Source organism: Elephas maximus, chromosome 19 (assembly GCF_024166365.1).
Source record: "Elephas maximus indicus isolate mEleMax1 chromosome 19, mEleMax1 primary haplotype, whole genome shotgun sequence".
Taxonomy (NCBI): domain Eukaryota; kingdom Metazoa; phylum Chordata; class Mammalia; order Proboscidea; family Elephantidae; genus Elephas; species Elephas maximus.
Window position 1 is genome coordinate 58,202,627 of NC_064837.1, and position 12,405 is coordinate 58,215,031.

General features: G+C 51.6%; 1 protein-coding gene across 7 annotated transcripts in view; it reads left to right on the forward strand.

The window, feature by feature from the left end:
• The window catches only part of AXIN2 (axin 2), a 33,250-nt gene that overhangs the window by 375 nt on the left and 20,470 nt on the right, over nucleotides 1-12,405 (forward strand). For 3 of the 7 annotated variants that reach the window (XM_049859727.1, XM_049859733.1, XM_049859734.1), the window contains exons 1-3: nucleotides 877-1,249; nucleotides 2,447-3,372; nucleotides 11,518-11,658. In XM_049859727.1, the coding sequence (XP_049715684.1) occupies nucleotides 2,558-3,372; nucleotides 11,518-11,658 (956 nt within the window). In that variant the 5' untranslated portion in view covers nucleotides 877-1,249; nucleotides 2,447-2,557. The other 4 variants (XM_049859732.1, XM_049859730.1, XM_049859729.1 and 1 more) reach the window with 3 other exon arrangements.

Consider the following 12,405-nt stretch of genomic DNA (forward strand, 5'->3'; position numbering starts at 1 on the left):
GGCTCGCGCCTTTGAAGTGCACAGTTAAATCCACAGCGCAGTTTTTGTTGGAAGCGCCCGGAGGACATTTGGTGCGCGGAGTAACTGCTGGAAACAGGACCTGTGTTGAAAGCCGGCCGGGCGGGGGCCGAGGGGCCGGGGGCGGCCGCGGCGGGGCGGTGGGGGCGGAGGCCCGGGCGAATCTTTTGCATAAAAGGGGCGGCGGGGCGAGCTGCGCGACCCTCCCTAGCCGGTGGATTGCGCTCTAATCCGAGCTTGTTGTTCCACCGCCCCCTCCCCGCCGCGCGACTCCCCATGCTCCCCGCCGCCGGGGACGGCCCGGGGGGGCCCGGGGCTGCCGCCGCGAGCCGAGCCGGGGGCCGGGGCCGGGGCCCTGCCCAGGGCGCCAACGAGGTTTCGCCGCGGAGCGCGCGCGCGGATCAATGGTGAGTGCCAGGCAGAGTCGGCGGGGCGGCCCGCGCGCTTTGATGTACCGGGCGGCCCTTTGAAGTTCTGGCGAGCTATTTCGGGGCGCGCTCCGCGCCGGCGTGCAGTGGAGCAGCGGGCCCGGCGCCCAGCACTCTGGGGGCTCTGCCTGGACGCCCTGAACCGAAGCCCCCTCCCCAGCACTGGCCGGGATGGCTGGGGGCCTGGCCAGGAGACTTGGCCAAGTGACGGCGGCGGCGGAGAGGGGCAGGTTCCCCCAGGGGTCGCGCCGCTATTGCTGTTATGGATGGGAGTCAGAGTGTGAGTGTGCGCGGGAGTGCTTTTGGAAGGTGGGATGAAAGGGTGGTGGCTCCCCGCCCTCCCCGCGCGCCCTCCCTCAGCCCTCTCCCCCACCCAGCTCCTCTCCCTCCCCCTCCCTTTCACCCCTCCCTGCGCTAAGGGGCCCGGAGCGCCTGCCCTGGCTCAGTCTGCGCGCAGGACCGGCCCGAGCCCGGGCGCCCGCGTGCCGTCTCCCCGCCCGGGCCCCGCGCCCCTGGCCGCATCGGCCCCGGTTGCGGAGCGGCGGAGACTCCGCGCGTCGCCATTTCTGGACTTGGCCTCTGCTTTCCGTGGTTTTTCTGCGGGCGCCTCGGCGAGCGTGGAGCGGGGGACCGGCCCGGTTCGGTCCCGGGGCACTACCCTCACCCCCCGGGGCTCCGGGCCCGCGCTCGACGGCACTCTCGGCGGGGCTTAGGACGCGTTTGGTTTGCTTTGGGCTGGGGGGCCGGTGCGGAGGGGCTTGGCAGAGATGAGAGCCCGGCCTCGGTCCGCCTTCGTCTGCCAGGTAACGGGGCCGCCCCACCTCCCCTCCCCCGGGTACCGTGGGCGGCTGCCGGGGGCCCCTCCATTCCGTCAGCTGCGGTGCCCTGCCCGGCCGCGGAGGCCCCAGGCGGGGGCCGCGCGCACCCAACCCTGGTCGGGGAGCCCCGGCGCCTCGCCGGGGGTCGCGCCGTATCCCTGGCCCCCCCGCCCTCCTTATTTTGATCCTTCCCTTGCTAGGGAAAGAGGCTTCTTTACTGGTTAGATAAGACTTTTTTTTTTTTTTTTTTTTAAAGGCTTCAGATCGGTAGAGTTTGGGATTCTTGGTACAGGCAGTGGTAGCGTGAGACGGTTTCTGATCCGGTTTTGTAGGGTTCGCTCCCGGAGGTGGGCGGGAGGGGGGAACCCGGGCGGCGGGTCCCGAGGCTTCTCTGTTCTCTTGCAAAGTTTGAAGATCAAAGGCTAGGCTGAGTGAGTTGGTTCTGGTTTGGGGGAGACCGAGGTGGAGATGGAGTCGGATTCTTGGCTGGGGGAGGGCGCAGCGGACATTTACATCTAGGTTGGGGTGGGGGCGTTTGCCTGCTGGATCTCGGCGTCCGAGAGCCCATTCCGCCCTGTGCTGGGCGGGCTTCTGAATTTTTAAGGAGTGGAAGGGGGAGCGCAGAAGGAAGGGGGTGGAAGGGGGAATGGGAACCAGATGCCGAGGAAGGGCACGTTTGGAGCTCCAGTTATCTGTGCGGAGAGCTGAGTTGGGAAACTTACCGAAATTGGTTTCACCTGTACGCAGCCCCGCGCCTCGGAGTGGGTCGTTTGGAGTTGATGCTATCGGGGGAGGGGGAAGGAGTGGGGAGGCGTGGGCCGCGCTGCCCTGCGTGCGTGGATGCATGGGCAGAGCGGGTTTTTGGAAGGTTCTGTCTCCCACAGTCCCTACCCTCCTTCTGTCCCCCTTGCTTGCATCTCCGTTCTTCCCCATCTCCACTTCCCCGCCCCTCTCCACCCACCCCCTCCCCCCCAAAAAATACTGGGAGCTCAGATTTCGCCTTTGAAAAAGCAGCGTCTGATACTTCAGATGCGCACCTCACAGATAGCTGGGTTGCTTGATTTGAATTTGAGGAGTTGAAAAGCCTGTTTACTTTCTTGCTTTGATGTTGGGTAGATCTGGTTTTGATTAGATCAATGCCCTTTTCTCTCTTCCCACCTCCCCCCTTCCTTTTCTTTCCAGAGAGGAGGCTCAGATGAGCCCCTGCTGACTTAAGAGAGAAAGAGAGACCACGCTGATTGCTGAGAGGAACTGGAAGGAAAAAAGCCCAAACTCAGTGAGAACTCCCTCACCATGAGTAGCGCTGCGTTGGTGACTCGCCTCCCGGACCCAAGCAGTAGCTTCCGCGAGGATGCCCCACGGCCCCCAGTCCCTGGGGAGGAAGGGGAGACCCCGCCGTGCCAAGCTGGCCTGGGCAAGGGCCAGGTCACCAAACCCATGCCTGTGTCCTCCAATACTAGGCGGAACGAGGATGGGCTGGGGGAACCAGAGGGGCGGGCTTCCCCGGATTCTCCTCTGACCAGGTGGACCAAGTCTTTGCACTCCTTGTTGGGTGATCAAGACGGGGCTTATCTCTTCCGGACTTTCTTGGAAAGGGAGAAATGCGTGGATACCTTAGACTTCTGGTTTGCCTGCAATGGATTCAGGCAGATGAACCTGAAGGATACCAAAACTTTACGAGTAGCCAAAGCGATCTACAAAAGGTACATTGAGAACAACAGCATTGTCTCCAAGCAGCTGAAACCTGCCACCAAGACCTACATCCGCGATGGCATCAAGAAGCAGCAGATTGACTCCATCATGTTTGACCAGGCACAGACTGAGATCCAGTCAGTGATGGAGGAAAATGCCTACCAGATGTTTTTGACTTCTGATATATACCTCGAATATGTGAGGAGTGGGGGAGAAAACACAGCGTACATGAGCAGTGGGGGACTAGGGAGCCTGAAGGTCGTGTGTGGCTATCTCCCCACCTTGAATGAAGAAGAAGAGTGGACGTGTGCCGACTTCAAATGCAAACTCTCGCCAACGGTGGTTGGCTTGTCCAGCAAAACTCTGAGGGCCACAGCGAACGTGAGGTCCACGGAAGCAGTTGAAAATGGATACAGGTAAGACTGGCAGATGCTGGGGGCGGGGTGTATTAGAAGATGATATGGATTTTGCAGATGTTTTGAGTTAAATAGGATGGATGGGTGAGTGGGTGGCTGGATGGATGAGTGGGTGGATGGATGGATGGATGTGTTGCTGAGGCTGACGAAGGTCTCTTGAGAGCTAGGACCGCTGGCCTTGAACCCTTTGATCTTGCTTTTGGTTGTTTAAAAGGGGAAAAGTGATGCACACAAAGCTAAATACCTGCAGTCTTCCAGTGCTGCCTTCAAACAGTGGCATGCAGTGTTCATTAATGTGAGTTACTTATTATCCTGGACTAGAGTCTTAGAAGGGGTTGAGAAAGAGAGAGAAAGAGAGGACAGCAGCTTTTGATGCCTCTGAGTCACCAGCTCCCTAAGCACCGTTTTTGGAAGGGGTCATGTCACCATGTATCAACAGAGAGTGGAATTAATGTGGTCTGTGGTGGAAGCACAGGAAGTAATGTTTGCACCCATTGCATGTAGGGGTAAGTGGGATTTTTTGAACTTTTATGTTAAGATAAGAGCCAGCAATTGGCTTAACAACTGAGCTGGTGTTTCTCTTTGTAGAATTAGATATTTACCCAGCAAGAAAAACTTCTACCAGGGTAGACCTGTGACTTTCTTGAATGAAGGACCCTTAGCTTTATATTCTGGTGGTGTAGTAACTCAGTTTTGAAGTGCCTGTGAATCTGAGGGTCAGGCCTCAGTTGATTATCTTGTTGCTTAGTGCTGACAGAGAGAAGAGATCTTGGCCCAGGAAAACTGGGGCCCTGGAATACTTTCTGAGATTTCAAAGACAAACAGTTCTTTACAGAATGGCCAAGTCTTAAGATTCTTGACCTTTGGAGGCAACTTCCGACCTCCTGTTAGAATGAGTTTTTCCTCCTCTCTCTCCTTCTAAATATCCAAAAAGAGAATGAGCCTCTTAATTCTAGGTTATTGGTTTATGATACATAGAAGTGGTGGGTGGCTTGTTTGCTATCTGAATGGTTTATCTAGCAATCCATCCTGGACTCCTGCATGGGCCTGGGGACCCAGGAGTCCTTCCAGTAGCTGCTTCTGGTGTGGCTTCTAGGGCCGGCAGGCACCAGGTGGTTGATTGTGAGCATCATGGGTTGCCAGCCTGAACCCCCTAGCAGGCCATGGTTTAGGGGTGGCCAGGAGGGTTGACTGCTCTTGGGAAGGGGAAAGGGCTTGATCTCTACCCACCAGGGGGCGCTCTTACAGTCTCGGGAGCCAGTCTACCCACACTCAGCTGTCTGGCCCACACCTGAGTGGAAATGGGTTGGCTTTTACAAGGAAACATAGGATCCTGTGAGGAAGTTGTTTCAGCATCTTAAAGCTTATGGTTTCAGATTGTTTTGGAGGAAGATACTGGATCTGCTCTAAAGAGGCAAGGCCTCTGGGGCTGTCCTCTATTGTGTGAACATTTGGGTAAACTCTGTGCTAACCTCCTTGCCCTCCAGCTTGGTAGCTGGAGCAGACACTACTTAAGGCCTGTGGTAAGGCCGCTTCCCCAGGACCCTTCTGACAGTGCGGCTCCTGCCCCCAGTGTCAGGACCCAGCATCACCTATGTAAAAAGCACAGTGTGTGGTTTTGGATGACATCAGTAAGTAAGAGCTCTCCAGGCAGGGCCCTGATGTGACCTCTCCTCTTTTGTGGGTGCCCCTCCCCCTTCCAAAGGCTTCGCTGGGACAGTACCAGGATTAATTAAATTTGCTGGATTTTACTCTTGGAAAACTTTTGGGTTCCCGGAGGCAGGTGCAAAAGGTCCAGAGTGTTTCTAGTGCTGCCTTCTTGGTTGTAAACTGTGGGCATCCTAGATCACAACTTTTCATTGGCCTCTTAAATTTCCATACTGGATTTTTGTTGGTTTTCTCTAACTGAAATGAAGACTTTTTCCTGGACTACGTGAAGCCCATATGCTTTAACCGTGGATATTATCAGAGAGAGTTAAGACATAGCCAAATTACCTAATTTCATCTTAATATGCAGATATTGAAGCGTATGTATAGTGTGTTGGGTATGCCTTGATTCTATGTGTCCCACCACTTACTACCCGAGTCAAAGCCTTTCTGAACCCCATGTGCCCATCTGTAAAATGGGTTAGCACCATCCTCTCTGTTATAGGGTTATTATTAGGAGGAAAATAGTAAACACGAAAGCCCTTTGTAAATGGAAATGCTTTGAACAGAGATAAAGGGTCATAATTAGTATAATGAATAATGATAGTAATTGGATGTGTGAAAAGGGCAACCAGGTTAGGGTATCACTGTCAAAGAGTGACTCTTTGGTTTTAGTCCACATTTCATAAGGTTTTAGGGTATCCTCTTCTCTCGCCCTCCCTACCTTCCAGCCTTCAACTTTCTGTACTTGTCAAACTTAAGTCTGTCTTTCCAGCTAGGTTGCTGGACCTTGGAATGTAGGGATCATATCTAATGCTTAGGTTAACTCTCCCCTGCCCTTACACCCACCCACCCACACACACACACACACACACACACACACACACACACTTGTAGTGCAAAGTACCTGGCAAATGGGACAGGCTTAATAAGTTAGTAAATGAATGGAACAGACAACTCGGGTCCTGCTGAGGCTTTCCCTCCATCAAGCTATTGAAGAGCAGGCTTGGCAGCCAGGTGCCCAGGGGACTGACCAGCTTTCCAGGGCTGTGTTTACCTTGGGCACTCAAAGGAGCCTCATTTTTAATGACTTGTTTGTCCTTACTGATTTGGTGTCAGGTTTAATATAAATAGTTGGGACGGAAGAGCAGGAATTATCCTTGGAGGGAAGGACTCTGGTTTGAGTGGTTGAGTGGGATGCCTGGGCTTTTTGATGGTTTCTATAAATAACCTAGAGCAGAAGCAACCTGTTGGGAGAAGCACGTGTCAAAAACCAACACACACACAGTGTCGAGGTGTGTGCTGAGGGGTGTATGGGGTTAGAAGCTCAGGCCAGCATTTATATTGGGAAGGAGAATACAGTGCCGGGGGCACGCAGCTCCCTGCACCCTTGCCTGTCTGCCCTGGCCCTTGCGTGTTCCTGTCCAAGGCAGCTCTCCTCTGCCTCCCACGGGGCCTCTGCTCTGGCCTCACTTAAAATAAAGTGGGGCCCAACAGATGGCCCTCTGCTGGCCCCAAGTGCTTCCTGCCCTCTCCAAGAACTCGCTGATGAGCCCCGTTTTGGGGCAAAACCATTGGAGTCAAGCTTGGCTTCAGTTATGAAACAAAATGATGCCATAGGTAAGATCTGCTGGAAGCAGGAGCCCGCAGTTAGAGGATGGAACCTCTGATGAACACAGTTTGCTAAAACACATTTGTAAAAGTTTGCCTATTTGCAAAAGACCTGGTTGCCCAGTGCTGTTTGGGGCCCATGCCCCTCACTGAGTGTCATGTGGTTTTGCCTTAGAAGATGCTGGTTGGGCAGAGCGTTCCCTTCTGGGCAGTGACCTTGGGGAGGGGATTATCAGAGGGCTCTTGGAAAGCACTAACCACAGGGTCTTAGAAGCCAATACTTCTAAGTTGCCTTGTTTTTAGAGGGGACCTAGGAGGAGGCCCTAAAGGTCAGCTCTATTGTGCTTGTGTGTGTGGCCTCTGTGCCCTGCTATTTGGGAAGAGAGCAGGGGCCACAGAATCTCACCAAGATAAGAGATAAGAATACTGTGGGAAAAAAACCCAGCCAACATTATTCTTCCCATTAGGTCCCTGGAGCCACTGCCACCTGACAGCTGAAAGCCCTTTGCATATTGAAGTTGGGAACTGGGTTTCTGGGAGCATGCCCAGTGCAACATCTCTACCATAGGCCTCTGCTCTCCGTAGGAATTTAAAATCCTTGCTGTCACTGGGAGCAAAACAGTACGGAAGAAGTAATCAAAGCATCTGGCTACAATTACCGTAGCATGGTCAAGTTTCTTTCCTTTTTTTTTTTTAAGTAATCACAAGAAAACAGGTCTAATCCCTTTTCTTAAAATTATGTGGCGATTTCAACCAAGTTATGGGTTCTTAAAAATTGAGTTCCTCTCTCTCCCCACAACCCATCCCCCTTCCTTTGCCACATCTTGTTATGCTTGTAGGAAAATCCAAGTACTTTATTGCAGTCAACAGAGTTAAGAGCAGTATATTCCATTTTTAATTACCGGTCACACAGTAGTCTTCTATTTTGGAAGTCAAGAGAGACCAGTTTATTTTGGGATCCATGTGCTAAAAAACAAGTGCAAAGCTGTGCAAGCACCCGCGGGATTTGAGTTAGGTGTCTTTTTTGTTGGGGAGGAAGGAATTTCTTTTGAGTCATTTTCTTGTTATAGAGGCTGAAGCATAACTCTTACTTTTCGGACATTGTTGATGCGTTAATATGACAAAGATAGCGATACTTAAGGGGTGGAAAGAGCGTTTGAGTACTATTTAAGGCTGGTTTAGCTTTTCGGATCTTATACTATTGTCTCTTAACCTAAAAAAACTTGACAGTGACCCATTTGATGGGCCTAGGTCTTTTAAGGAGTTCAGCCAGGTTTTGCACTCCTGTCACGTGTCATGGACTGCTTTCAGTGCCGCGGGGACATCTGAAAAGAAGACAGATCTGACCCTTGCCTTCATGGAGCTTACAGTCTAGTTGCACAGGACAGGCATATTCAGTATGTAAACACACACACAGTGTGTAGTTATAAGGCACGGTCAATGCTACAAAAGATATTACAAAGGCCGCTGAGAGAACAGGAGCTCTCTGTGCAGTTGGCTTTTTTTTCCATCTCAAATTGACAGTGCCCTCGTAGGACCCTTCAGAGGATGGGAGGTCTTCATGTAGGTGGCTGTTTGAACTACCGATTTTTCAGATGAATACCTCAAGTCCTGGGGGGAAGTGACTGTGACTTGCCCATGGTCCCCTAGCTGGCCAGCAGCTGAGCCAGCACCAGCTCTTGGCCTCTTGACTTTTGGTCCCTATCAAAAGTCTACAGAGCTTACTTATCACTAGGTTCCTTTACGGAGGAAGAGGCCCCGGAGAAGTTGTCTTGCCCATCCTGCTTTGAGGCAGAAGCCTGTCTAAGCACCCCAGATACCTGGGGACTTGGGCTGTTTTAGAGACTTGGGTGATTCCATTACCTGGCCCCCATCCACTCCATGAGTCCACTCCAGTCATTTAGAAGTGCTTTCTTCTTTCTGACTTTTAAAGCCCATTTCTTCTTGTTCTGCCTTTAACGGTGATGCCAGAGAGCTGTCCTCCTTGTGAGTTCCCCTTATCAGTTATGAAACTGTTCTACTGAGTTGTCCCTCAGCCTTCTCTTCTCCAGAAGAATCAACAGCCTTTCCTTTGTTCTCACTACTTTTAACTATCCTTGGTGTCGGGGAATCCTAGGTTGAGGACCTAGAAACTAGTTCTAAATCATGAAAGATCTTTTTCTCATTCAATCTTCACAAAAATTCCTGGGAGGTAGTGAGTCTTCTCATTCTCTACAGATCCAGAAATGGGGCCAGAGAGGCCAAGTGACAGTTCAGGGCCACTCGATTGAAGGTGTTTAACACATGGATTCATGTGAGATACTCTTGGTTTGCACCTTTAGCCAATTCTGTGCCTACATAACGTTCTAAGATCTGGCTTTACTAAAATTTCAGACTAGTGCAGTAGAACAGAATCAAGGTCCCCGCTAAAGTTGAGCTCTTCTAGGAGTTGAGGTGTGGGGTATATCTGGCCAGTAACCAGCGGGTTGGTCCCCAACAAGGCTCTTGGTCATGTGTGGGCCTCAGTTGTGAGGATGAAAGGATATGATTGGGCAGTAGATATTTATTGGGCACCTACTGTGTGTGGCACTGGTCTTGGTGCTGGGGGCGCAGCAATGAAGATAACAAAGACCCCTCCCCTGTAGAGCTGACAGTGTGGTTATGGCACGTGTCTACTTAGGAACGCGCCTAGCCATAGTAGGTGCTCAATCAACGGTAGCTCCTGGCTTTTATTAACGTTTCTAAACCAAGGGGGTTGGATTTAGATAATTTCTAGGTTCATTCTGGCCCCAGCATTTTATGATTCTAACGGTAACATTTCTTATTTTCTCCAACCAGAGTGCAAGCTCTTTTCTACCTTCTTTTTCATTCCCACTGCCCTCCAAATGTGGCAACAACTTCCCACTGGGTTCCCTGTCTGCCCCACCCCTCCTTATAGTCTAACCTGGTGGCATACTTTGGATCATACATGCTGCTGGAGATTTCCCCCTTCCCCCCAGTTAAGGCAGAACTCCTTGGCCCTACACTAAAGAGCTACTTCTCATCTTCTCCAGGCCTTCTTAACCTAACTAGTTAGACCCCCACTTTCCTAATCTGGGGAGGGCTTTTCACTGCCTTTCCCTTCCTTCAGTCCTGGGTGTCCTCTATTTGACACCTTGCTTCCACCTCTCTCAGGAAGCCATCCCCAACCATTCTAGCTAGAAACATCCTCGCCATCTTCTGGATTTCCTAAACCAAGTCACTCATAATCTACCTCTTTTTCTAGAAGAACTTTCAAAATATGTTGAAGGCAGCCTTTGTATTAGAAGGTAGAAAGAAAGGTTGAGTGAGAGCCAGATGAATCAATTCCATGCCCACCAGTTCCACCTGTGTGGTCTGGGGTAGGCTGCTGTACTTTGGAGGCCATGAAGAGCCTCATCTGTGAAATGGGCACAGTGTTCCTTCTCCTTCTCTCTAAAGGCGTGCCCTCCTTGTGTATCTGCCCATGGTACACTGTGTATACCTTCCTCATGGTACCCCCAACACATACATTGTAGTGACCTGCCACCACAGCCATGGGTACCAGGAGACCAGAGACTGTGCCTGTATATACCCAGAGTCCAGCACAGTGCTGGACACATAGTAAGTGAATGGCAGGTTGGTGAACATGTGCGGATGAATGGTGACCTTTCATTTGCCAGCCCTAAAGCCATCTTTATGGACCAGCTGTAGGAACCTGACAGAATATGTTCTCTCCTGAGCCTTCCCTTCTCCTCTAATTGATTTCTTTGCTGTTGGCTTAGGTTTGGTGGGCCCGGTAGAGTATGCCACGGTCTTTGTACATGAGACGTCTTGCAGCTTCAGGCTTTAACAGACTTTTGCTACAGCCCACTGACCCACTGTGGCCCCTTCCCCTGGAAGAGGCCATCCCTTTGCCCCCCCACCCCATCCTTGATGGTGACAGAGAAGAATGTGGCCCAGCAGGAGACGGGCATGCTGGTTGTTATGGGAGGAGATCAAGAGGGCGAAAGTGGGGAGCCAGAGGCCCCTGAAACAAAAGGGCTGGAGACATGGAGAGGAGGGGCCTGGGCCTTCCTTTGAAACAGCTGTGCTGCTCACTTTAATCCCACTGGCTTTAGCCAGCTCTGGAAGAAGGAGGCCCTGGGTGGGGAGGGGCAGGTTGGAGGCTCAACTCACAGGTGGGATGGGAGTCTAAACATCTTGAACTTTTGTGTCCTGTCTGCCCTACCCATCCTGTGTTGAAGTAACAATGCCACACCAGTCCTCTAGGGTGTTCTCGTCTCTGAACTCCACTAACAGGCCCCAGACAGGAGTTTGGATGCTCAACAGGTCTTGGGGCCCTGAAATTGTCTTCCTGAATTCACTTGTGGACACACCTTCTCTCCAAAGTAGTGTCTGGTGTTGAATCCTTTGCAGGTGGATGGCTTTGATTTTTGGAGGCAAACTGAGTCATTGGGGGTAGGGGTGGGAGTGATCTGATGAGGTCAGCAGGCCATCAGTGCAGGCTTGGGTGTGGGGACAGGGAGGGGAAAGCCACTTTCTCTTTACCACCATGCTTGGCTCGCTCACTCCATAACCCCCTCCCAGAAGCAGAGTCATTCCTCTGTGTAAATGTGTATTTAGGAGTTGGTCAGATGCCCTGGGGTACTCTGTCCCCTGGCAGGCCTGTCTTACGGTTACAGAGGAACTCGGCCTGCTTTCTCCCCATCCTTTGTATGGCTGAGTTAGTGGTTCAACGAGCTCCACTTCTGGGGCCCCTGCTTTCTGCCCAGATGGACACCTGGACCTGGCATCAGATTGGCATTGAGCAGAATGGGGGTTGATGCACTCACTTGTCCTGGGGTCACCTGCTAACCTGGGTTTCTGGTGAGGCTCAATGACCACTCTGCTCTTTTACTTTTCCCGTAGGTCCTTCAAGAGGAGCGATTCCGTTAATCCATACCACGTAGGTTCTGGCTATGTCTTTGCGCCTGCCACCAGTGCAAATGACAGTGAGATCTCCAGTGATGCACTGACTGATGATTCCATGTCCATGACGGACAGTAGCGTGTAAGTATTCTGGGATCCCCACCACGTACATGGTTGGGCATGAGAACCACCACCAGCCGTGCAGAATCCTCAGCCATCCTCACCTGGTTGTGCAAACCCCAGCTGTGTATCTGTGAACATTTGTTTGGAGGGAGAGGAGTTTTCCAGTTGTGTTCGGGTGGTTAAAGGGGGTGGCATGGTAGTCTGGGTAGTGTTAAGCTTACAGCCTTGAAATGAAAGTTGGATGATTCCTTAACAGAAGAAGACTAACTTAACAGAAGAAAACTACTACTTAAGGTAGAAGATTAAGACGATTATCAATTCCTTGAGTTAATAAATGTATATATATTGGTTGTTTTTGCTTGCTTTCCTTATGGCCAGAATTGCTTGGCTGGTCTTGAACTCACATATTTCATAGGTGCAGAACCAACAGGTGGGAGCCAGGGTGGCATTAGAAGGATTTATGTTGAGGAGTTCATTGATTTTGGAGGAAAAGTCATATTGAAGGTAGGGGTCAAGAAGCCAGAGCTCTCTACAGGGTGACTAAGTGTGTGTGTGATGTTCCCACATAGATACCTTGAGATGGACATTGTTTAATTCAGTTGATGGGTGCCTACTATATCAGGCATTGGGGGCCCAAAGTAGGGCTTCCTGCTTATAGTTGCACTCCTTGACACACCTTCTCTCAAAGGAGTGTCTGGTCTTGGATCTTTTGCAGATGGATGGATTTAATTTTTGGAGGCAATCTAAGTCCTTTGTGTGTGGGGG